At 40.3% G+C, this 25,997-nt stretch overlaps 3 protein-coding genes across 4 annotated transcripts in view; 2 read left to right on the top strand and 1 right to left on the bottom strand.

Moving 5' to 3' along the window:
* Positions 1-2,887, bottom strand: part of LOC139636375 (cytoplasmic phosphatidylinositol transfer protein 1-like) — a 69,439-nt gene extending 66,552 nt beyond the window's left edge. The window contains exon 1 of the mRNA XM_071504417.1: positions 2,558-2,887. Within this exon, the coding sequence (XP_071360518.1) occupies positions 2,558-2,605 (48 nt within the window). The 5' untranslated portion in view covers positions 2,606-2,887. The remainder of the gene's footprint in view (positions 1-2,557) is intronic.
* Positions 2,888-8,611: 5,724 nt separating this feature from the next.
* On the top strand, positions 8,612-14,034 carry psmd12 (proteasome 26S subunit, non-ATPase 12). The gene is made up of 11 exons (XM_071504999.1): positions 8,612-8,816; positions 9,209-9,268; positions 9,722-9,850; positions 10,251-10,358; positions 10,822-10,926; positions 11,159-11,308; positions 11,535-11,669; positions 11,817-11,929; positions 12,263-12,437; positions 13,029-13,106; positions 13,445-14,034. The coding sequence occupies exons 1-11, from the start codon at positions 8,709-8,711 to the stop codon at positions 13,652-13,654; spliced, it is 1,371 nt and encodes a 456-aa protein (XP_071361100.1). The 5' UTR covers positions 8,612-8,708; the 3' UTR covers positions 13,655-14,034.
* Positions 14,035-16,788: 2,754 nt separating this feature from the next.
* The window catches only part of helz (helicase with zinc finger), a 55,658-nt gene continuing 46,449 nt past the window's right edge, over positions 16,789-25,997 (top strand). The window contains exons 1-4 of one of the 2 annotated variants that reach the window (XM_071505604.1): positions 16,789-16,902; positions 24,626-24,868; positions 25,326-25,362; positions 25,843-25,967. In XM_071505604.1, the coding sequence (XP_071361705.1) occupies positions 24,644-24,868; positions 25,326-25,362; positions 25,843-25,967 (387 nt within the window). In that variant the 5' untranslated portion in view covers positions 16,789-16,902; positions 24,626-24,643. Of the gene's footprint in view, positions 16,903-24,178; positions 24,293-24,625; positions 24,869-25,325; positions 25,363-25,842; positions 25,968-25,997 lie in introns of those variants that run through there. The other variant, XM_071505605.1, reaches the window with a different exon arrangement.

Below are 25,997 nucleotides of genomic sequence, written 5' to 3'. Positions count from 1 at the left end.
AAAAAAAAAAAAATCCTCCCAGAACTTCCCGCATTACCCCCACTCCTCCCTCCGCTCTTTCCGTCCTCTCTGCCATCCTTTTCCTCCATCTGTCCCTTCTCCTCAGCCCCTCAGCAGTCAGCCCGGAGTCATTTATCCTCCACTCACCATCCAGTCCACCCTTCCGTCTTTAATTCCGTCAGTCTCTCCAGCTATGTCTCCTTCCTCTCCCCCTTTGGACGGGCAGGAAACACTGAGTCAACTTTCAGGAGACACTCAGCTCAATGTGCGTGGCCATGATAAGAACAGGCCATCACGTCCTCCTCTACGTTTCCCTCCGGACCGTTAAGGAGACTTCATGCTAAGTTAGGACGGTCAACAAACAGCGATGCCCTACTTCCTGGGATTACCCCAAGTAGGGCTTCATCTTTGCAAAAGAACAAAAAGGCCCCAACTGCAGGTCCTACCTGAGCAGTAATGGATGGCCGCTCTCCTTCTTGCTTGCTGAAATATTTTTTAAACGTTTCATTTCGAGCACAGTGTAACAGCTTGCGGCTTGTTTCTCCATGTGTGTGATCTATTGCACTCAAATGTTTCTACTTCAATGCCACAGATGCACACACTTCACTTCTATTTATATTTCTAATAGTTCCATTAAGTATCCTGTTTTGCTTCACTGTGTATCTCTATCATGGCCTTACAGCGTCACAAAAAACAATCTAAAAAAAAGCCAAACCAGCTGCGAAACAAAGAAACTATTAACGGCTTGAACCGGCTGCAACTGAATCAGAAATCGGACGTGCATGTCACTCTTTAGAATTGGCCCGCTTTGCAAAGGAAGTGTTTATCTCTGTAGCAATTTATAGTAACAGGAAGTTACAACAGCAGGTGCTGATAGGGCTAACCCTAATGATAAAAGTGCAATCTACTATTTTAAGTGTATTTACAAGTGTAACTGAAATGATTGATGTGTAAATGAAATGTTGGCTCATCAGAAAAAGAAAAAAATAATTAGGATGTAATTGTTGTCTGGTGTTGATCCATGTATTAACAGACTAGTCAGTTTTGGAATGGCAGCAGTATTCAATGCTGCATCTTAATTTTTTTTTTTTTTTTGTAGTGGAATGGCCCTTTTGTTTAAAACTGATCACCGATTGAGCCGTTAATTGCTGCTCATAAACAACCATCTGCTCACAAGTTCACCGAGCATGAAAAGGAAGGCTGTTGCTACCCCTCCGGGCTCGAAATACACACTTTACTGAACGGAAAAACACATGTATGAAGGAAAACACCCACATAACACACACATCCAGCGACACGGGCACACTGCAAAGGTATTCAAGTGCACATGCAAGAATAACTGCAAACATATTCCTCCCATGGTACCCTTGTATTAAAGGATGGTATTTCCCCTTTAACCACAGGTTTCTGCATGAGTCAGTGATCTAATGCCTTTTTCACTGCTTGTGGTGTGAAAATATAGCACTGGCAGCCCGGTGGCAACCTGAGGGAAGAGTAAACACATTACTCTTGTCAAGAGTTTCATGTAAATGAGCAGCCCGTAACACAAAGCAGGGAGGCATCTCACTCCACATCATTCTGTGGTGATCTCTACAGCTCCTGTTCAGTCTTCAGTGAATAAAACGGGCGTAAACTTGATGCTGTTACCTGCAGGTTAACAGTATTTGTGCAGACCAGTAGTCAGAGTAACATCCGAGCAAGAGATTTAAAGGAAATGCACAAGATTTGAAAGCAGGGAGTCATTTTTTTCATTAAGATAGATTAAGATAAGATAGATTTTATCTTAATGAAAAATGTCAAAATTACTTTTGCGAATGCATCGCTCGTTCAAGCTTCATGATGCTTCCTCAGAGAGGACCAAATCTGTACTTGGTTTTCAACTCACGACCTTAAATCACAAGATTTCAGTTGAGTTGTGTGTCGTGCCGTGCTGTATAGCGTGCATGCCGGGACAAGAGAGCAATCATCTTCACCTTCTAATTTTAGACGGAGTCGTGAGACCAAATACACAAATAAGCTGAACGTGGACAATGGCCCTGTCTCCGTGATATCAACCAGTGCAGCAGCAGTGCAACCACCAGCCAGTGGGGGGGTCCCATTGTGTTAGTGTCATGATGTGCAACCAATGGGCCAGCATGAATTTATGCATGGCAATTTACATGTGAGTGATTGATTGTGTGTGTGTGTGTGTGAGTGTGTGAAAACAGTGCTGAAACCACAACATTGCTGTGGTCTTCTAGTGCCTCTTTCAGGGTGCTGATTAAATAATAATAATGATCCCATCCCAATTGATCAAATAATCTGTCAAATGTATAAGTGATGAAAAAGTAGTGATTAAACTGTCAGCTTCACAGAGAAGCAGTGACAGAGAGATGGAGGGGGGGGGCAGTTTTAAAATAAGGTACTTCAAGTTCATCTCACACTTCATGTGACCTCCTGCCACATGTCTACAGGAGCAGATTCAAAGGGGGGGCTGTCAGGAGCCGCCTGCACAGCGCCGGACCGCAGAGCTGGTGGAAGGGGCACTGAGATGAACAGGAGTTGGTAGGAAACTTACCTCCTCCACCGTGAGGGGCATGCATATCCTGTACTCCTTCAGCAACATCTTCCCTCCGCGCGTCTCCGCTGTGCGCTCGCAGTGTGTCAAACCGGCCGAGAAAACGCTCCCTCCGCCGCCCCACGGGATGAGTGCGATGCCCGGGGACGTGTCAGCGCATGTGGGGGGACGGTCGCACCGGGTTATTCAACACAGCCCGAGTCACGGCTGGGCTCTCTCATCGGAACCGGCGGACGCTGTCTCCGGCGGGAAAGGTAGGGCAGAAATGAGCTCGGATCAGGATAGTCCCCTCCTATCACCCTGTCGCGTCAAGTGACACGCAAACTGCGCCGAACAGGACCAGGAAGCGAGGGATTTCGGCCTTCAAAATAAGAGTGCGGACTTTGTCATGCCAAGGATATCCTGATTTAGACTTTCTTATTCCTGTTGTTTATAGTTTTCTGTCTGACCAAGATATCTATTTTTTTTTTAAGTGAAAATGTGTCGATGGTGTTGATTATTTCACCTGAAGCTATTAGAATCAAAGGCTGGATTACCAACCGTTTAAAGTGGGCAACTGCCCCACAATGAGAGGGGCTCAAGAGGCCCCAGGTTCACAAGACTATCTCAGTCGTTTTTGATTATTTGATTAATTGCAAAAGTGCACCACTAAAGTAGAATATCATACACTGCTTTCCCCTTGTTTTTTTAATCAAGTGTCATTTTTCTAAATAATACTAGCCTAATGTAATATTGTTTCAAGACACGGACACTATTTTATTATTAGACTCTGTGGTAAATTTGCTTTAATTAAGTCTCTCATTTTTTCCCAGAATGATAAAAAAGCAAGCATATAGTTCATTTTAATCAGATCTGGTCTACATAATCTGATGTGTGACATTAGTAGACACTAACACAAGCCTACAGTTCTTATTTTCTATATCTTACTGATTAGTTATCAGCACAATACTGGTTGGATGCATTTAAAAATATATTTCTGTTGTTTGCATGTCTACATATGGGCCACATGGACCAAAACAACAAATGAGTGGCCTGCCAACTGTAAACTGCATCATCTGTCACAAAGCCTGGGCTGCCTTCAGCTGATGATTCATTCATTTACTTATTCATTTTCATTATACATTTATTATTAAGTATTAAGTGCATTACCAGTTTCCCAGTCCTGGTGTAATTACTGCCTCACTTGTACAGTCATTCTGTAATATTTTTTTTCTTCCCAAAAACGAGTCAAACTACGGCATTTATTTTGAAAAATATTTGACCGGATGTGACATTACGCTGGGATACCGCTAGAAGTAAATGTCCAAATTGCTGATAAAGAAAAAAGCTGCTGTGCAAAGCCTGTCCGGTGAAAACACCCTCTGTTACTGTTCAGATTAAAACATGTCGTTTTCAGGAACGAAACAAGTCCACGAGTGGGCGGAAGAGGAGGCTTCCAGCTTTCTCTCTCTTTTTCTTCTTCTGCTTGTAAACGCGGCTCACAGAGGAATCGGAAAATTGAAGCGCTTCTCAGCAGCAGCCCCCCCCGCCCCCCCCGTCCTCTCCTCGGCCATGCAGCTGAAATACGACGCGCTGAGCTGCTTCATGGAAACATCGGTCGACTCAGCCACAGCGCAGGAAACATCCCTTCACTGCTGCACTACACGTCCTGCCTCACACTTTACTGTATACTACTGCACACACACACACACACACACACGTTTGCCAGGTAGGTAAACAATCAGTTTGACATCAGTAATCCAAAGTGCATGCAGTAGGGGAGTATTTGGGCAGTGACTCCATTGGATCTGAAACCAAACAGTCATGAGGTTAAAGTTCTGACTTTCAGCTTTATATGTTTTTGAGGTTGTATTTTAATGGGTGAACATTATTCTAACCCCCCCCCCCCCCCCCCCTCCAAAAAAAAAAAACACACACACACACACACACACACTTTTTACAGCGATAATACAGCAGGAAATTAACAGTGAAAAGTTGCTGACTTGCTGAGACAGTCACTGAAACCCAGCTGAGAGACTTCACACGCTCAGACTAAAAGCAGAAAGACCCCTGAACAAGCAGCAAGCGGATATGACTGGCACAGGCATGGCATCAGCGTCACTAAGGAGGACAGTGGTGCTGCTGATGGGCCTCAGCCAGTCACTGTGTGCAAATGATGTGCACGCAACTCACTGATGCTTGACGATTGCTGTTATCGGGTCTTGGTTTGAAAACACTTTCCAGTGGTATGTAGTTTTTTTACACTGTGGGATTTCCCCTGATAAAAAAGGGCTTAAGTTGGTGACAATGATATCACTGTCCCAACATGAAAACATACTTGCCTGCAAGGCCTTACACTTCAAAGTACAGCCTAGTGACAACTAAGAATGAATAAAATGAGTTGCACTTACTCCTTTTGAGTCCTGCGTCAATGTCAACACATTAATAAACAGTCTCTTTTAATTAAGCTAGGAGTTGACCTGCTGGCTTCATAGGCTTTGATTCATTCAGGCCTACTCAGCAAAGTTACCCCTCATATTTACAGTATGTGATGAAGATGCTGACAAACAGTATTTTCCGCTGTCAGCAAGCATTCAGTGTTTCCACACAGAAATATGTGCATGCCAGAGCAGCAGAATATGAATTTAAACTCTGCGCTTCGTCCCCAGACTCGTGTGTAGGCAGCTCCATCAAGCAAAGCCATCATCTATTGAATGTATGGGTACAGTGCTGCCTTTACGTGAAGAAATAATTCACAAACCTTAAAGGAATTTGCAATAGAAGTGCAATATCTTTGCAGATCTGAGTAGTTCGTGTAGGTCTGTAACCGTGTTACTGCGAATGGTGAGCCGCGAGACCATGGCCAAGACACAGACGTGATTAAATGCATAATCTACATTATACATAAGAGTATGTTTCTTATTAAGGACCAGCCAATGAAGTCATCAGAAATGTGAGATTAAAGGAAGTTGTCCTTGATGTGTCTTATACAACAACATAACTTTTTCCTCATGTATTTCCTCAGGCAAACTGTTCCAGAGCTCCGACTGATTAGTCCCATTACCAGCGCATCAGTCTTATATTAAAGTTTTCTCATGTGTGTTCTGGTAAATGGCCTAACATTGTGTAGCAGCACATTAAATGGGCATTATGAATTAACTCAGTCATATTTTCAATGACAGAATTTACATAATAGCACTCCAGAAAACTATCCCCACTGCCACAGTAATATACCAAATGCCACATATGGTGATGTAACCAAAGTGCAAAGTTTATTGAAGCAGACTGAAAATATATTCGCATAAAATATACTGTTATTTAATATAACTGCATTCACACATTTGGCTTCGAAACGATTACGTTTTAGATGGTTGCAGACCTAGGCACCACGCCATCCACAGACTTCTTTCAACTGTCTATAGGTTTTGTAGAAATGTCTTAGATAAGACATTCCTCTAGATGCCTCAAGACATCTTGATAAGAGATGTTCTAAGAAGTGTCTTATCATATCTCAAAACATGGGGCACCCTGGCAGCGGAGCGGTCATAGCCACATAACCGCAGCATCCGTGGTTTCAGTCTGGCCTGAGACTCCTGCTGGACGTGACACACACCCCACTCTCTCCCTGCTCTCTCATAATCAGCTATTCAATAAAGGCCCCGCTCCAAAAAAGAAGAATGTCTCCAGACAGACAGCTGGGTGTGAAATCAAACAAAGTTTTCATTCATGTTTATCTCATGGATAATACAAGGAAAAGCTTTTTAATGATATCTGGTAGGCTGGTATTTCATTTGTGACATTCTGTCTTTCTCTTAACCTAAAACCTAAAAACCCTGAAGCTCAAAAGCCATGGGACAGTGATGGGCTTTTATGTGAGCGGTCTCTCTGAAGCAACTAGCTATGATCTAATGATGACCTAACTATTTCAATAAGGTCTGTGTTGATTAGGACAGAGATTAGAGCTTGATGTCATATGAACTGCTGTGTTGCGTCAATAATACCACACAAATCTCTGAGCTCCAGCTAAATAAGCCTACCTCTGTCCCACTTTTTTAGCAGAGAACCAATCCGTTTAAAAAGGTGGCACTATAGCAGGGGAAACGTTTGGTTTCGTTGTGTGCGCTGTGTCAGCAGTTATGGTCTGTCTACATCAGATGAATTGCAAAATTTCACATTGAGGCTTAATCAGTTTGATCTTGGCCCTGACACTGCACGGCCTGCTCTCATCATCAATGGTATTGAGAAAGATAATATTGATGATGGTATATATGAAGATGATGATGGCCATTTGAGGCCCTTCAGCTGAGCTCTTCCCAATGTTTTTGAGTCTCAAAGCGCTGAGAATATTTTTATGCCTCTGCAATCAGAGTTCTTGTTCCATATCTGATCTTCCTCTCAGTGGATCAGAGTCATGTTCAGTTTATCAGGCCTCCAAGGTCTATGCTGAGCCCGCACTGGGATAAAAATGATTTTAGCTCAGGGCTTAGGGGCTTTCTCTGCCATGAGCAGGAAAATCACTGACCCACATTAGCTTTATTTATGGGGGCACTGGAGCCTTTCAGAGCAGTGAACTGTGTGAAGACAGGACTGCACCATGCAGACATTAAAGGGACACCTACTGGTTGACTGTAGTCATTGCACTCTATGTTCATTCACATGCTCATGTCCATTCACAAAGTTCGTCATTCATTGCACTCTTCATTCAAGTGATGAGTGCAAGTTTTATTTTTAATTACTGTTAATTTTTTTGTTATTATTGTCATCCTGTTTATTTTTAACTATGGTCTCCTCCTCCGTCATCATAATCACTTCAATGAAATTAAAATGGAATGTAAAACTGTTTTGTCTCAAAGTGACAGTATTTCCCTCCAGTTGCTGAGTTTGGTGCGGACATATGACAGAAAATCCTCTTAAAACTATCAGTCTTTACCTTGTGTTTTAATCCCTTTGCATTCTTTGCATCGTTTTACCTAAAGTTGTCATTTTATGTGCTTCCAGTTAAGCTTGCAGTTAAAGACAATGGTGTCTCACACTTGAAGATAAAAAAAAAAAGGTGCCTCTTTTCGTTTTCAGTCCATTCAGTTAGGCACTGAATAAAAAATTTTTTTAAAAATTCCTACTTTGTGCTAAAGCCTGATTGATTTGCAGGCCACCAAATTAAAATGACTGCCTGCTAGACAGATTAAGTCCAGTTGTGAAGGCTTAGAAATAACGTTAAACTGCTTGTGTAAAAAATTTAAATCCACAAATTGACCAGTTATTTTTATTAAAATACTTGCATCATTAAAAGCATTAAATGTTTGGAGTGATACAGTCCAACAAACTATTGTAAAATCATAAATTAATCGTCATCCTTCACTATCCCAAAATATGCATACTGTATATTACAATATATATCCCTGTATAATGTAAAAAAATATTACTTTTGCTATTTTTGACGGATTGAGCGTGTGGAGTGGATGTATTGAATACCAAATTGTAGGTGCATAACGCCACCTACCGTACCGGATTATGTGGACCGGGGTCCATTTTACATTAATCTGTAATAATGAAATACAACGAGCTAAAACAAAAAAATACTATATTTTATTAAACTTTATTAAATTTGTAATAAACATTCAAGAAACCATAAAGATAATTTGCAACATGTATTCGTATAATTTCTGAATGTTTTGCAGTAATCAAATAAATGAAAATTTTTTTTACCCAAACGAATCTTTTATTTAAAATTAAACAGTTAATATCTCCAGTAGCTTACACGTTCACGATACATATATAAAACATTCAGAGAAGTTAAATCACTCCTTCACCATTTAATTTTTATTTATTGTTTATTTGAAAATAGCTAATTTTTCACACTTTTCACCGACTATAATTTTATATTGAGTGGCTTTCATTTCATAGGCAGATATTTGCACTGTACACAAATTTGACTTAGCAGTGCTCTGTCATATAATATATAATAAACATTTGATTGTGATACATTTAAATCAGGCATTACACGGTCGCTCCGGGTCCTTCAGGCGCCTCGGGCAGCTGTTTGGTTCTCTCCTCTGATTGGTCACCTGTCCGTTCCGTTCATTTGACAAGCAAAATAGTGCTAAGGTTCGGCTGAGTTTGATCGTGAGGAAAGAAAAGCCCCGAACGGTATCTTACACCCGTAACCGCAAACATGTCTGAGGAGCGATCTGAAAGATCCGATGGAAGGATTGTGAAGATGGAGGTCGACTACAGTTCAACTGTAGACGAGCGCCTCCCGGAATGCGAGAAAATGGCTAAAGTAAGCAGAGAATGAAAGAGGCCAGAGCCGGCTGAGTCATGGTGCATCAGGATCACAGTGTTAGCATCCAGGCTAACACACACTTGCTTTGGCACCAGTTGGAAACTTCATATAACCAACATGTTGAGGAGTAATATCTCATAACTGCTGACGTTTTTTTTTAACTTTCGCGTATTTCTGTTTCCTCTTTATTCCCACTTACACGTTTGTTTTTATTAGGAGGATCTCTAGCATGCTAGCACTCCGAGCAGTCTTGTCATTGGCAACGTAGCTAACCTGCTAACAATGTTAGCAAGTAACTAGTGTGATATAACAGTAACTACGTTAACATTTGTCATTTATGGAAGCAATGAGTGCACCTGACGCTGACTGTGTGTATTACTCTGCTGCAGGAGGGCAAACTGCAGGAGGCCATTGAGAGCTTGCTGTCACTGGAGAAGCAAACTAGAACAGTAAGTCAGTGGATTTATTTACATGTGGAAGTTCAAATGAAAATATCACAAATACACTGACACTTAATGATATGATTTTTTTTTTTCCCTCAGCCCATCTCAATACGCATTTTATTGCAATATAATTCTCAGCCACATATTCGGGTTTAATATGTACAGTCCAGAGCCACTCTGAAACTGTGACATCTGCATCAATTGACCTAAAGCAGTGTGAATGAGCTTCATTTGGAAAAACCGGACATCCAGGACAGCAGCAGTTAGCCTGTAATTCTGCTTTTCAGTCATTAACTTGTCATGGAATGACAGAATCAACCAAAATGTCCTAAAAAAAAAAAAAAAAAAAGTTGCCCTGGAACCACGGAGAAAGGCTGATAAAAGTAATGAGGTCACTGAAATGTGTATATTTATTTTAGTCTGAATGTGTTCACTGATTTGCCCTCAACCCTTGCTCAGGCATCAGACATGGTGTCCACCTCTAGAATTCTCGTGGCTGTGGTCCAGATGTGTTATGAAGCCAAGGACTGGGATGCCCTGAATGAAAACATCATGTTGCTCACCAAAAGGAGGAGTCAGCTCAAACAGGTCAGATACTTCTTTTTCTCTGATTAGTTTTGTCCAAATATATTCTCATTCCCACTTTCTAAAAATAAATGTTCTTATTCCCTACTGTTTCCCCAATGTGGGACTAATAAAGGCTATCTTATCTTATCTTATCCCGATAATGAACACTTTTATTTTTAGTCAAGATATAGTGCACCCTTATCCATATATTTAGATTTTTTTTTTCTGACCCTTGAAAATAGTCTCTCGTAAATGGTAAAAAAAAAACTTTAGACCAGACCTCTGACCAGAAATTTTAGTTAAGACAACAAACTAAATTTAAAGAACTTCAAACAAACATGATTAACTGCTGTTATTGTTTTGTCGGGCTCTTATTACTGAGACCTACATCTAATTTGTGTTGTGCTCTCTGTCTTATCAGGCTGTTGCCAAAATGGTGCAAGAATGTTACAAGTATGTGGACGCGATGACTGATCTGACCATCAAGCTGAGACTCATCGACACACTTCGCACTGTGACTGCTGGCAAGGTCTGTGGAATGTGTTTATGTGTGTTAAAACAGAGCTGTGAACAAGAGACAAAAAGACATTTGTGTGGATTTGAACTGCTGTCAAATCAAACACTGAATGCCACCCTGTGACAGATGGGTGGGCGAGGGGGCTTGAAAGTAGCAGGTTAACTATGAGGGAGACGGCACTAAGAAATGTGTGTCTTATTAGGCGCACCAACCTGCAGGTGTAGTTTGCGTGTTTATCTGAGGCACTGTTTTTGTATGATCACTGAAATGTTTCTCTTGTAGTCCATGTTCATTGAAGGGAAAAAGGGCATTGATAGGCTTTGCACAATTTGTGAGGGTTTAATCAAAGAATTATCTTCCTCTGAGGAGTGGATGCAAATGTGGTTAGGTTTATTAAAGGAAGAAAAGGGAAACATTCTATCAACTTATAATCCCCCTCCTCCTCAATAATACACTGAGCATGTCCTCCTCACAGATCTATGTGGAGATTGAGCGTGCCAGACTGACAAAAACCTTGGCCAACATCAAGGAACAGAGCGGAGAGGTCAAAGAGGCTGCTTCCATCCTCCAGGAACTGCAGGTAAGAAAGTGACAGACTTTACTTTCCTCCTTATTAAGATGAAGAAGATTGTGTAAAGTAGTTGTGGGAACTAAAACAGACACATCTGTGTTTGAAGAGGTTTAAAAGAATTGGATTCTTGGGGGAAACAGACTTAGCCATGTTGATATTTTTTGTCACCAAACTAAACAAATGGAGTATCTTGGCCTGCTGTACACTAAGTTCTCAGAATATTTTGTTTTCCCTGGTTTAGGTGGAGACATATGGCTCCATGGAGAAAAAGGAGAAGGTGGAGTTTATCTTGGAACAGATGAGGCTTTGCATTGCTGTCAAGGATTACATTCGCACCCAGATCATCAGCAAGAAGATAAACACCAAATTCTTCCAAGAGGAGGGCACTGAGGTAAGAAAAAAAAAAAAAGCTATGAATTGAGCTTTAAATACTTAAGTGTTCCCTCTGAGTCAACGTCTGAGTGACAAACATTTGAAAAACATTTGGTGACTTGTCTGCGTATTCACTTTTGCAGCAGGGTTTTGGAATCAGTTTTTGTCCTTTTGTTGATCTGAGCTGATATAGGTTGGTGTAACTTAATGTTTATTCTTCCTTTTTGGCCTCTGGGACCTTTTAGGAGTCTAAGCTGAAGTACTACAACCTCATGATTCAGGTGGACCAGCACGAGGGCTCCTACCTGTCTATCTGCAAACACTACCGGGCCATTTATGACACCCCCTGCATCTTGGAGGACAGCAGCAAGTGGCAGCAGGTGCATGGGGTTTCTCTGTATGCATACAGAATACAGTGAAAGTAAACTGCTGTGATGCACTGCTTGGTTTCAGTGCCATGGCTGCAGAGGACACATTATATACAATTGAATTTTGTAATGAAAGGAACTAATTCATTTGTGTTTCAGGCCCTGAAGAGTGTGGTGCTGTACGTGATTCTTTCCCCCTACGATAATGAGCAGTCAGACCTCGTGCACAGAATCAGTGCAGATAAGAAACTGGAAGAAATCCCCAAATACAAGTAAGACATATGTTGTGCTTCTTGGCCTGTTGGCTCCACTTTAAATTCAGTAAATAAGCCACAGACATGATGTGATTGGGGTCTTATTTCCTCACTTGAGAGTGAGCATTGGCATTACAAACAAAAATATCTTGAAAAAGTAAAGGCCATCTGAAATGACAGTCAATGAGGGGAAGATCTTAAAGTGTGGTGAGCAAATTGATTGTCTGTGTACTTGCCTCTCAAGGGGAAGTGACCACAGCCGCTGTAATAAATGGCAATATCATGTGCACACTGTCTGTAGCACCTTGAGAACATCAGGGAATTTTCATTATATCCTTCCTCTATTCCCAGGGACCTTCTGAAGCAGTTTACCACTATGGAGCTGATGCGCTGGGCCTCCCTGGTGGAGGATTATGGGAAGGAGTTGAGAGAGGGCTCACCCGACAGCCCTGCCACAGACGTCTTCTCTTATTCAGAGGAGGGGGAGAAGAGGTGGAAGGACCTGAAGAACAGAGTAGTGGAGCATGTAAGACACACAGTCAAGAGTCTGGTCTTCTCACTTGGAGCTGAAACATACAGAGGTCAAATTAATGAAATGAATATGTTTTCAAAGAACCTTTCAACTTTCTCTTAAGCTATCCAAACCATTCAGCTGACACATATTGGTCATGGAATGTTATAGATGTTATGGAAAAGTCATTTTATGAGTTTGAATGGGGGAAAATGCATGGAATGGAAAAAGAATCCAAAATATCATAAGTAGATATGCACAAATATGCACAGAGCATCCTGAATAAGCCCTTTCGAGCACAACATGTGGTGTCACAAGGTCAGGGTGCTGCTTTAATACCCAAAGGATTGATCCATATCTATTTGTAAGGATGTGAAAGTAAAATTACAGAGAGACCAATAGAAATGGATTGTAAGCAGATTCAGTGGCTAAACTGGTGTAGACTGCTATGTGCAATATTCAGCTGTACTCAAATTAGATTGATAATGAATGGTTGTATTTCACTTATGAATATTTTTACAGCTGTGTTGATGTGACCTCGATTTGTAATTTGTAAATATTCTGCAGCAAATATGTATAGTAATGAAATTCTCCACTTTCCCCCAGAACATCAGAATAATGGCCAAATATTACACCAGAATCACAATGAAGAGGATGGCTGGACTCCTTGACCTCTCCATTGACGTAAGCAACAGATTTATTATGTAGCTCATGCAAACTGAAGCTCAGGCTAATAGTAAAGACAAAACACATTTGCTGTTTTCAAGATGTAAGGAAATTGGTTAAATATGCTGATTTGGGTAATTACGGGTCATGACATGTTTGTGGTAGGTTGTGGTTTCACACATTGATATGAACAGTGTATAAGTATCTGTGGGTGTTTTTTTTGTTTTTTTTTTTTACTCAGCCAACATGACTTGCAGAGTTGCTTTTGGATGGTATGGAAACTTAGTTTCTGGATTTGGATCCACTAAAGAAAGTTTTGAAAGACACTAACATGATGTGTGTCGTGATTTTGTCAGGAATCTGAGGAGTTCCTCTCCAGTCTAGTTGTGAACAAGACCATCTATGCTAAGGTCGACCGGCTGGCCGGCATCATTAACTTTCAGAGGCCCAAAGACCCCAACGACCTGCTCAACGACTGGTCGCACAAACTCAACTCTCTCATGTCTCTGGTCAACAAGACCACACATCTCATTGCCAAGGAGGAGATGATCCACAACTTGCAGTGAAACAGGAATAGAGTGTGATTTTTTTTTTTTTTTTTTTTGGTCCATATTTGTTGTTTTTCCTTCTGTTGGAGTGTTTCTGAATATACAATATATTGGTGGACTGTGAATGCAGCACTATTCCAATGTCATATAATTGGAAAAAGATCTGCAGCACACACACGGCACCCCAACTTTGTTCATTTTTTTTTTACTGGCCTGTAAAGCATTGACAATAATAAACACATGAGCACCTCCCCTCATTTGCATCCTTCTGTCAGTGTTAGCAGAGTCTGGGTCTTCAAATATTCAAATATGTTTCTCTTCTCTATGAAAACTTGGCTGAAATCTCTTTTAAATGTATACTCAGCTATGTAAACAATAAACTCCTCACATTTGGTTAACTATTGTGTGTGTGTAGATTTTATATTTAACCCACTTTTATAAAACCTAACTCTCCACATGACAAGTGTTAAGCTTCATGTAAACATGACTGCAACTCATCAGTCAGTATATTCTGTATGAAAGTTTATGTTTGATTATTAGTTTTAAGCAAAATTCGAATTGAGTGACAGTTGACAGTGAAGCAAATTTTGTTAAGTCCATGAAAGATGTTTAATTCAATACAATTCATCAATACTTGTAATCAAATTTCAGTTAATTGAAATGTTTGCACTTTTTGTCTGCTGTCACTCACCATGACTTATGTTACACATCCATCCTGTTTTGTTTTTGTAGTATTTTTTTGTGATTATAGAAAAGAGACTCCTTTCTTTTAAGCTAATGAAGTGTTTCACGTCCATTCTGGTGACAGGACAACAACAACAATATTGGTAAGAGGAGGCGATGTGATCTATCTGCCTCTAATATTTCTTAGTTGAATTCAATTTTTCTTCATCTCCCTCAAAAATGCTCCAGCTATTGAGGTTGCTGATAAAAAGGAGAAGATGCAACACTCTTTAACTTTGCTGCAGTAATACAGTGAGACACTGCACTTGTTTGCATTTGTAGAGAAGCTACTATACAATTTGAAGTTGTACATGGTAATTTTGGTATAAAGGTTTGCAGCTATTTCAGTTAAAAGCCAATTAATTGGGTGTGTCCACAGTAATTGGCTTTTTTTTTCTTAGAGAAGTTAATGGAATTACAGTGAGCCTCCATAGACAATTTGGCCTCCAGACTGGTGACAAAGGAACCTGAATAAATCAAATGCAGATGCATATAAGCATGACTAATAGGTGAATCATGTTACTAAATCTCACCCAAGTTCAGCACCAATGGAAGTTTAACAGTGCTCTACACCACCATTACCAACACACAGAATGAGAGAATACCACTTGGAAGAATGGCGTTCATCTGTTTAATGGTTTTCTACAGACCTGTAAAATTAACATCAAGGAGCACTGACGTTGATCTGAAAGTTCAGGGTGAAAGAGGAGGTGATGCAACAACTGGAATCAGGCAGGAAATTACATCACTAGTTTCACACCATCACTTTGGTGATGTTTTGTCACGTCATGATGCATTGTCAGCTGTTATTTTTTCCAAGTATGGCTGGACATGTTACCGTTTCTTTTCAGATCTTAACAAAGCACATTGTGCAATTACTGTATGAGCTATTCTGCTTTTACTGCTACTGAAATTTCTGAGCAATAACATCTAAGCTTTCCTCACTTTTTCATTTTCTTTGACTGACTTTTTTGGCACTAACTGGGTCGAGGTCTGAGACAGTTTGAGCCCGGCCAGGAATCGTTGTTGCGTGCCACCTCTTACTCTCTGTATTCTCTATAATGATTTATAAAATAAAGACAAAAATGGTGTAAAACCTTAGTCATCTTAAAAAGGGTCTTGGTGCTCAGTGACTTCCAGCTAGAAATTTGATCATCCAGTGTTTGATCATTTATTTCAGGCTGCATCGCAGATATTTTGACTGACCAATATGACTGATTAATATCCTAACAATGCCTGTGCTCAAATTAGACGGCTTAGTTGTGCTATGAAATGTGAAGATGAAGATGCTGTGAAAACAATCATGGGTCTTAAGGAGGACAAGCTAATGTGGGAGATGGCAAACACACCGTAAGCTCCTCTCAACTATAACAAGCTGGGACAAACCCCGTTTAAACTTTCTGTTTCCACTCTTCATACACAGTAAAGATGCTGAGCGACACCAGCTTTATTTACCATGTTAATTCCAGTCATCATTAAACTGCCATGACATGTACAAATGTCTGCCATGAAAGAAGTATATTCCTCACATAGTTTAACCCTGCATACACACTCCTGTAATACTCATCCTTATTCAGTTATTAAGCTTTAATTGACATCAGTCTCTTTGCTACACCTTTATTTCAACCTTACTTTTTGGTACTTTTTAAATTTCCTCAAATAATTTGTTTTTAACTCTGTCACTTCTCACACTCTCAGTCAACTAATAAGCTATGTCATTCAGCTTTATTGCCGTTCCCTATGAAAAGGCACAGACCTTTTCGGATAATGGATAATGTCAGCCTCAGCACTTTGTTTCCTCTACGAGAAACTCTCCAGTTGTGCTAAGAGACAAACTCCTGCAACTGATGGCGTCCCACATAAGTTTAATGAGACTGATAAGGGTTTGATCAGTCAAAAGCCTCTTAACAGTATCATTTCATGTGGTTGTTGCACAAGATAATCGGCTGTTGTCTCGTTTTTTTTTAAGTTCTCATGCTGATAAGCCATGGCAGTTATGACACAAAGATGTGTTTGATGTGAAATGTCAGTATTGTGTTTTTTATGCCTTTTATACTCAGTAAGTACAAATTCAGTGATTGTTAATGTCCCAGTTGTAGAGAGTGTGGGCAGTGCCAAAATGTCGCAATTTTTACCTCTGTTTCAAGAGCAGTTTTATTAGGATGTACAGGAATTAGTGATGTGTAAATTTAGTTTGAAAGGAATAATAGAACCCACAGTATTTTAAAACGAACCCCCCCCCCCCCCCCCTTTACTTTAACCCCAGAATAAACCTGATCCTAACCTGAACCTGAACCTTAAAACCAAGTCTCAACCATTAACAGCCCTGTGAAGTTGAGGACCAGCCAAAATGTCCTCACAGGGTTTCGACCCCCACCAGCACAGCACACCACAGCACACACAGCACACATTAACGCACATGTACGCGCACACGCACGCACACACACACACCCCAGTCCCCTCAACCTTCAGCTCAGTACATCCCACTATGCTTTGCGATGGTCTGACAAGTGGATCCAAGATGGCGTAGAAAGTAAAGCTAGGTAAGTGTTGACTTCCCATTTTCAGCCCTTTTAGTTGTCTTTTTCGTCGCAAGGCCACTGACGTGAATCCCCTTCATAAATCACTGGGATAATGACGAAAGCTTTGAGTTCATGCATGGATAACAACACGATGTCATATCCATTATATGCGCCTAAACACCGTGGCAAAATTACAGGCCCGGACCCGTTTTGTTTCGGCGAACCTAGCTAGCTAGCTAGCTAGCTAGCTTGCTAACATTAACAAACCAGCCAGCTATTCTTGTTGTGAGCTTGCCAGTTTGGAGCCAAGAAAGGCCGTGTTTTGGCTAGCAAGCTAACCGTTAGCTACGCATAGCCTGGCTAGTGTGGGAATAGTGTTTACCCTGTGCAAATGTGAACGGTAAGGTAACCTGCACTGTGGGGACATTTCCAGGGCTTTGTAACGCTGCCGTCATCGCTCTGACTTGCAACAGTCATGACAAGTTTAGCAGACAAACAACAGCTTTAACTACCTGCAGTGAGACGAGACTAGTCGTTCCCAGCGTTTCACTTTATTAGTGTGTGCTCTCCTGATATCCTCTAATTGGGGCAGAGAAATTCCTAAGTTTTTTTTTTTTTTTTTTTTTTTTTTTCTCTTCACGATACTGTCGAGCTAAATAACGTTATGTCAGGATGAAAGCAGCCGATGAGCTTTTGCAGCTATCCTCAGCCATAAGATCAGTTTTCCACTACACTGTACTGCAGAAGAAGCTGTAGTCTCTTTAGTGAGATCCCACGACTAGACCAAAAGACAAGACAGGTGTCCACCCACTGTATCCCGCCAAACTATTTGTTGTTGTCTCTATGAAGTGGCTGGCCTGCCAGCACTAACATTAGGTAAGAGCTATTCCTACAGTTACAAATAGGACAGTGAAACACAGCACAGGTTTTTAAGTAACCTCTCTTAATTGGACTAAATGCTGCCTTAAGATCAGTTCTATGTTTGGTTTCATCAGTGACCATATTTTTTCATTTTGCAGAAACAGACTGTTTTTTTTTTTTTTTTTTTGTTTTTTTTTTTAAGCCCAAGCAACTTTCCACCCTCATCTGGCTTGCTACACGTACAGTTCAACATTTGCTAACTAGATTATGGTGATTTTATGTTGTTAAATTGAAACACCAGAGTTTTTATTCATAGTTGCCACTATGCCAATAATGTCATGAGATGACTGCCTCTTTATGCAATGCATATTTTTCAGCTGTGGTTTTGACACCAGACAAGTGCAGTATAAATACATTTCCTTGCATGCACCTGAACCTGTCTGATAGGAACAGGGGAACAGATTAGTGTTTCTTATTTAAGGTGCTGTTATATGTTATTATGGTATTAGGGGCACTACAACATTGTTTGTCCTAACTGGCCAGTTGTCAGTGCTTAGTATCAAAGGATATATGGATATAGCCATCTCATAAGATATTGTATTGTTCCCGGTCTTGAATATTTGAATTCTCAGAGGAAAACTTAGTTTCAACTTCTTGTGGAAAAGATGAGATTATGGGGGAAAAAAAAAACAGAGCTGATGTAGACTGTTGTAGTTTCTGTCTTAGGATATGGGGATAGGTGTGCTTCAGCAAGGTAAGAAATATTGCACGTGGTGCAAATATTGCACTGTACTGCATTTATGTTATTTCTGGGTAGAATATAAATCATATCATGGGTGCTATACATCAGCACTAACTTCGGACTGAGTCTGTGTCGTTTGTGCGCCCAAAGAGTACTGTACATTAGCTGAAGAATTTGTGTGTATGTGACAAGAACAGACTGACTCGGAGGCAGTGCCAGTTGGGCCAGAGCAGCTGTTGTAAGAAAAGTTGAGCCTGTTGCTCTGTACTCTAGAAGTAATTATGTGAAGCACTTACTGCAAGCTTGATATCCTTTTTATTACTAAATTAAGCCAAAATTAAAGATGTAATTTTCGCCCTCCTAACCCTTCTTGCATAGAAAAAGTGTCTAAAGACTCTTTCTTTCACAAAAAGCCAGTTTTCTTCAAGAATGTCAGATTATCTGTTATTTGATGTTTTTCATTACACAGCAGCTTTAACGTACAGTGGCTGTCTGCTGTCACAAATGTACCCCACATTACTGGACCACAGTTTTACTGTTCTTTTGAGCCAGTCATAATCAAAAGTTGAATTCCAGGCTGTGGTGAGTGCTAGAATGGAAATTCAGCATCAGCTAATTGTTGTGGAATTTTAATTAGCAACCTAAAGTTTGTTTTGCCAGCCATCTTTGCACATAATAATCCTACTGGGGTTTTTTGGGCAGCATTTCTGTGATAAAGGCTCTTTTTTTGCCACCCTGAGATAAGATGCAATGCCACTGGTGAAAACAGTGACGTGGATATAGGACCAAAAGTTACTAGGCTATTGGCCAAGGTTGAGCATTTGCAGTCTTGGTGTTCCCCAGCAGGTCACGGTGTACCTTCCCTATCTTGATCTCTGCTGGTTGGTGTGAAGGAGGGTTCGCTGCTTCTTGTAATCCCAGGCTGAGGTTTAGATTGTCATGCTGCTGCCCTGCTGCTTTTTTCTTATTTGGCAGGACATGAATTAAATATTGCTGGGGCCATAGAGACTAGGGGTGGCTATTATACACTAAACTCAAATCTTGCATCAACTGTAGGTGAACACATTTTCAAGCTCAGTATTTAGGAAAAGGTAAGGCATCCCCTGTCAGACCAAACCAGTGACCTGGGATAAACCTGCTTTTTGGTTAGCTAATATGAACTGGCCAGACTTCATTATCCTGCTTCTAAGAGGGCTTTAACAAGGGCCAGACACTGCTTGGCTTTGGTATGTAATGGTGGACACAGGTTTCTGCAGTAAATGTTGAACTTGAGATCATGAAAGTGCAGTGCTTTGTGGGCTAGATTTCTCTTTTCATCTATTGAAGGCTACTCCATGCCTTGACCAGATGAAGATGCTACTTATTTAACACTTCGGGGCATATTTACGATTTGAATGCCGTGGTATGGTTAAGTAGAATTTTCAATATAAACTTCAAAATATTTTGCCGTTCTTTCTTAAAAGGAATTGTGGTTATTAGATGCAAATTCTCAGGCATATTGCATTTTTAAATTTTACGTAGAGTATATATTAAATGTAATTGAAATATGTTGGCTTTGAACACCCAGAGACACTCACATGGTTTTCTAGGAATTAAATTTAGTCCCTTGTACTAATTATACCCTAATATGCAGAAAGGTAGCCAGATCCTCCCATCACCACCCACAACCGAACACAGCCTCCTCCTCCACACAGAACCAAAGAAGATTTCCTTCTTACACTCGATAATAATTAATGTGAGATAGACACATTCTTTTAAATCCCAGAGTGGTATGGCTGAAAAAAGAAAACACTCACATAAACTGTAATTAAAAGAAGTGAACAGCAGGTGTAGTCCAGAGTTCAGGGGATGCTGCTAGTCCAACATGGCCTGTTGTTGGTTCTGCAAACACTGATTGGCAAAACATGTTGTGATTGACAACCATCTTGGCAGAGAATGATGTGTCTGATGTCCTAATCAAGCCTGTACAAGTCCTGTCTTTGCTCTGTTTTTTGACAGTAGTTGAATACATATATAAGTACATGACCCGCTGAGTTAACGCACATTTATACTTTAAAGCAACGTGTCAGACACATAAAACTTTGAGTATTTTTAAGAGGAAAGTATTAAGACTTAATGCCACTGATGAAGGCTATACACACATCTATCTGTTGATCCACATATTAAATTACAATCTCTAATTCATCAGGTGGCACACACTGTTTAAGCTGTTTGCTTAAAAATATTACGTCTAAATATACCAGTCTCATCAGTGCATGTGAGGTTCATGCAATATCTAAACCACGGAGGCAGTGTAGAGCCTAAATCTGGTGCTCTGAATTACAGTCAAAAGGTGAGATTAAGTATATTGGCGTGTGTATTTCTTTTGGCACATAGTTAATGTTGACCATTTTGCTGTGTGGCTATGAAGTGTCACAACACACCCATTTTCTTATGTGCATTGTCCAGTAGATGACACAATCTAGTCTCAATAAAGCCCTAATATACTGCATTATCAATTATGATAATGCAGTTAGTCTAAGCAGTCAGATGACGCCAGACAGTTGGCTCCACTGTTGTTGGCTTTAGAGGTTAAGATGATAAAAAAGTATGTTTGACATAACGCTTTAGGGTTCTCATATGACCACTGCTTTTCCAGCTAGTTGCAGATGTATTGTACACAGCTTGAGCAGAGGCACATAGTAAGGTAAGTAGGAGCTGTTCTTGAGAGCGCAACATAAATTCTTTAGATTTCTTGTTTTGTCTCACTAACAGTGTAAAACCCAAAGATATTTAATTTCAAATCATCAAATCAAAGTACTTTAATGATCCCAAATTGGGAAATTTACATATATATATTTACATACATATGTTTACATAATATAATTTACACTTATATAAGACAATGAAACGCTGCAGATATTCACATTTGAGATGTGAGAGTGAAATGTTCTTATCCTTAAAGTTTTTTGTTGGTTTTAGATAGTTAAGTGCTTGTTTTTAGATATAGAGTTGTTATTATTACCAAAAAGACAAAAAAGGGACAAATGAAACAGGAACAATAACAGCTTCCACTGTTTTAGAAAGTTCAACATGGAAAGGAGGAGGGAAATACACTTAAGTCCATGTACACTTTGTATATGTAACTGAACATTTATTCCCTGGCGGACTGAGACAGTGAACCATTTAAATGAAAAAACACCACCAGCACAAAAATACACACACATCAGTATCAACAGCTGGGCTCCACAGACGGCATAAAAGTGGCCCACACTATCTCAGGTGCATGGGGTGGAGGTCTCGCAGGTTGCCTCCCATCTGTCAAGAGGGTTTATATCGAAGGCTATGGAGGTAAAGCACATTTGCCAACCCTTATTTCTACTTATTTCTGACATCCAGTTCATATGGCCAAAAGTGGACAGAGAGAACTGTTATTGTTGTTTAAAGAGGAAGGAGTAGGGACTAGGCCAAATATAGCCAGCATGGGATTCGGAGTAATGCTTTTGTTAAAGGCTTTTACAGGTTAAATAAATTATTAAGAGCACAATATTTAATTGTGTTTTGTATTTTACTTTATACCTATTCAGGCTGAAATTTCAGCATGCAACAGACGGGAAAGGTGTCCAAAGGTACAGAAAAACATTTCATCTGACTTTTTATTCTTTGACATATGTCTGAGTCACATGTAATGATGATGACGATGTGGCTAGGCATGAGAATGAGAATAGCATCACAATCATGCAAGATGGGGTTATGCCATTGGGAAATAGTTAGGTTGTGATTACGTATCATGAATGGCCGAATGACAGGGACACAGAGAGGACTGGTAAAGAGAGAGACAGATGGTAAAAACTTTATGGTTTCAAATAAATTGATGTATAGGAAACACTGATCAAGTATTTGTTTTTTGTTTTTTTCATTAAAGGTCTTAAAAATTTTAACAATTAAGTTTCAGTTTCATTTTCCATGTCCACTCTCTCCACTGATCACTGGAGTTTAGTGAAAGTGACCATTGAGTTCCTGGTCTCCTCCCTTACCAAGGCGTTTCCCCCTGATTGCTCAGTTTGGCTGTGCAGTGAGCTCTAGGGAGATTCCAGCTTGTTCCATACCTACTTCATTTAGAAATTATGGAAGTCACATACCAGGAATTTGGTATTCTGTACCAACACTCGATGAAATTTAACACAGCAAAAAAACAAATCAGCATGCACACACATGCACACACCGCCATATAATCGGTGTGCAAGCAGTAAGCCTGTGAATATTCTCATTTGTCCAGGTCATAGTATCTCAAAGGAGTTTTAAATCGAAAGCAACTGGACTTGGTTATTTGTCTAGGAAGACGTTTCACCTCTCATCCAAGAGGCTTCATCAGTTCTTTCTCGCACCTGACCAGGCTGGGACTAGTCCAGTTGCTTTCGATTTAAAACTCCTTTGAGATGTGCAAGCAGTAGTTTAAATTGCCTAGGTGAAAGATCCATGGTCTGAATATATTAATTTAAAAAGTCAGTGTTATATTTTGACAGACTGAACAGTATTGACCGTAGCCTACTATTGTGAGCACGCAGCTCATGTTATGAGCTGTTACTTTGTTAGCCTGGACAAGATAACATTAGCCTTTGTGATGCAATAACAGTAACATTTAAACGTGTTGTTAATATGAAGTTAAAACTGGAACTCGCTCAGGCTGAGTTCTGTGTATAGATCCACGTCTGTCTTTGAGCTGTTTAGATAAGTTTGAAGTGTTTCCACATTTAATTTGAAATGCTCTGTGGCACCATTTGCTTGCTGACTTTTGGTTGTTTATAACTTGTCCCTGGTGATTTGCATCAAATACAAAATATCTCCATACATTAGTCTCGCCCTGTTTGTTTTTTCCCCACAAGTCGCGGTGGACCTGTTGCTGCACCTGCACTTGCTGCTGCCATTCCACGTGTAGTTGTTATCATTTTTACAGCGCCTGCCTTCTTCTTCTTTTCAACTCTGATATCAGAATATAAGGCTTGTGTGGTTGTTATACTGCCTTTGTCAGTCCTGGAAGAATCACATCTCCGGTGCCTACATCACCTTTGGTTCTGTCAAAAAAAACCAAGCACCATCATATTGTTTCACATGTTTCTGAGCTCAGCAGGCAGCTCCTTCCATCTCATGGCTTAGGTTTTGCTCTTATTTGCATTGTCAGCTGTGAGACCTTATTTAGACAGTTGTGTGCCCTTCCAAGTCATGTCGAATCAGCTGAATTTACTACAGGTGGACTCAAGGAACTCTGGGTCTCAGAGATGATCAAGAGAAATAGCTGACAACTGAGCAACATTTTTTTTTTTTTTTTTTTTAATTAAAATTCTGTTTTCACTTTGTCATTATTGTGTATTGAGTGTAGATTGACAAGGGAAAGAGAAATGGCTAAATTGTCGTTGTTTAAAGAGGAAGGAGTAGAGAGTAGGCCAAATATAGCCAGCATGGGATTCAGGGTAATGCTTTTGTTAAAGGTTTTTACAGATTAAATAAATTATTAACAGCACAATATTGAATTGTGTTTAGTATTTTATTTTATACCTATTCAGGCTGAAATTTCGACATGCAACAGAAATGAAAAGTGTCCAAAGGTCAAAAATTTCATCAGACTTGCTATGCTATGAAATATGCCTCAGTCACATGTAATGATGACGACTTGTTACCAACTCCGACAGCGTGTGACTGGTATTGTTTTCACTTTGTGAGTCTGCATGTGTCGTCATTGGAAACACCGACATGGGGGCGGGTCCTGTTGGTGACTGACTATATATGACCGGCACAGAGAGAGGACTGGTGAAGAGACAGACAGGGATGGTAAAAACTTAATGGATTTTTTTTACCGTGCACAGGCCCAAGATTTTACCTATTAGAAATATTTTTTTAAATGAATAGAAAATAAATATGTGGTGGTCAATATTGACATTGTGGTGGGCTACAACAAATAAAGCAATGTATAGGAAGCACTAGTTAAGAATTTATGTTTTTTTTCATTAAGAAAAAAAATCTTAATAGTGTGTTTCACAATTAAGTTTCAGTAAGATGCAAAAGTTATATCAGAAAATTGGTCATTACAATCTTAGATGGAAAGTGAAGCAAACAAATAAAGTTGTTCTTATTGTATTTGCTCTTGTCTTTTTCTGTTTCCAGACGTTTTGTCCCTGAGTCATGGCGGACAGGAGAGCGGAGAAGTCATGTGAAGAAGCCAGCAGATCGTTAGTCAGGCGGGAGTACGAGGCGGCAGTCAGCCACAGCACGGACGCCTTGGTGGTCCTTGTGCCCCAAGCCCCATCCTCCAGTGCCCCTGTCCCGCCGAGCCCTCCATCCCTTGCCGCCACCGGACCCCTACGCAGCCGTGCCCTGCTCTACCGAATTGCTGCCTTCCTGCAGCTGGTGAGGACAGTTGTGGTAGCAAGCACGAGTTAACTTTTAAGGAGAACTCTGCAATGTCACACAGTCATCATCAAATAGAAGCCATTTTTCTCCTAAACAATTAATGCATTACACTGAAATGTCATAAGCTGATCATTGTACTTTAAATCCACTGTTGTTCTTCTAATCGCTGGGTAAATTACCATGAGGAGATGCTTAGAAATGAGAACAATGAACCCTACTTTTTTTCCCCCATGGTATTCTTATGTTATCTTCCGAGAGCACTAAAATTATACCAGTTACTTAAGCCCTGGGATTATGGAAACTACTTAAGTCCTGTAATGATAGTGCGATGGACTCTATCGTGAGGCAAAGATAGCCATTCTTGGAGCTTATATGAAGCTTTGACCCTCAAACACAAAGTATTTCCATTTGTTATGGCTACCACTTATCTACTTTTTTTCTCTTCTGCCCCCAGAAAAACTATGATGAAGCAGATGAAGACTGCAAACATGGTGAGGAGCAGCTCAAATTGGAACCATCTGCTGATATTGTATAGTCTGTTTTTTTTTTTTTTTTGTTTTAAATAAAGTGTAGGCAGGAGGGAGGCGGTAAGCTTTAACATGCTTTGGTCTCTGTGTAGTAGAAGGAATTTTAAATTGGTCTGATTTACTCAGCACAATTCAAGCTGTTTGCTTTACGTCTGTTGGGTAAATGTCGTTGCTTTGAGTCAGAACTGAAAGACGAAGGCTAAAAACAAATGTTTGGGTCGGTAATTTGTCTCAGCTTTTGTTCAAATGATGGGTAATGTCTCAGGTCATTCAGTGAAGGTTAGTGTTAGTCATGGACACAGCCAAACTTTGGTAAACCTGAATTAGCAGGGCCCTGCTGTAGTCTGCTTAGTAGACTGGGGGTGGAAACCCAACAAAATAAACAAAACCTGACAAAAGTAAAATTTCACGTTTTGCTCCTCTGTGCTTTTTGTCCTGTCCTAGTCCTGGTAGAAGAGTTTGCCAGAGGAGACGGTTCGCTACAGGCCAGCTTGCGCTCCATGCTGTTGGATGGCAGCCTGCAGGAGGTGGCCAGCATCCTCTCTAAAGCCTTGTATGGAGAGCCAATGGTATGATTAATAAACAAATGTATACAAAAT

Source organism: Trachinotus anak, unplaced genomic scaffold (assembly GCF_046630095.1).
Source record: "Trachinotus anak isolate AG129_WGS33_773 ecotype Australia unplaced genomic scaffold, CSIRO_AGI_Tana_v1 ptg000019l, whole genome shotgun sequence".
Lineage (NCBI taxonomy): Eukaryota > Metazoa > Chordata > Actinopteri > Carangiformes > Carangidae > Trachinotus > Trachinotus anak.
The sequence above is the reverse complement of the archived record's forward strand: the minus strand, read 5'-3'. Positions and strand labels throughout refer to the sequence as shown.

Bases quoted from the DNA above. Each gene is read 5' to 3' on its own strand.
- psmd12 (XM_071504999.1), top strand. From the start codon at position 8,709: ATGTCTGAGGAGCGATCTGAAAGATCCGATGGAAGGATTGTGAAGATG. The intron at 9,851-10,250 runs GTCAGATACTTC...CTGTCTTATCAG, and splicing joins GGAGGAGTCAGCTCAAACAG to GCTGTTGCCAAAATGGTGCA. The intron at 11,670-11,816 runs GTGCATGGGGTT...TTTGTGTTTCAG, and splicing joins ACAGCAGCAAGTGGCAGCAG to GCCCTGAAGAGTGTGGTGCT.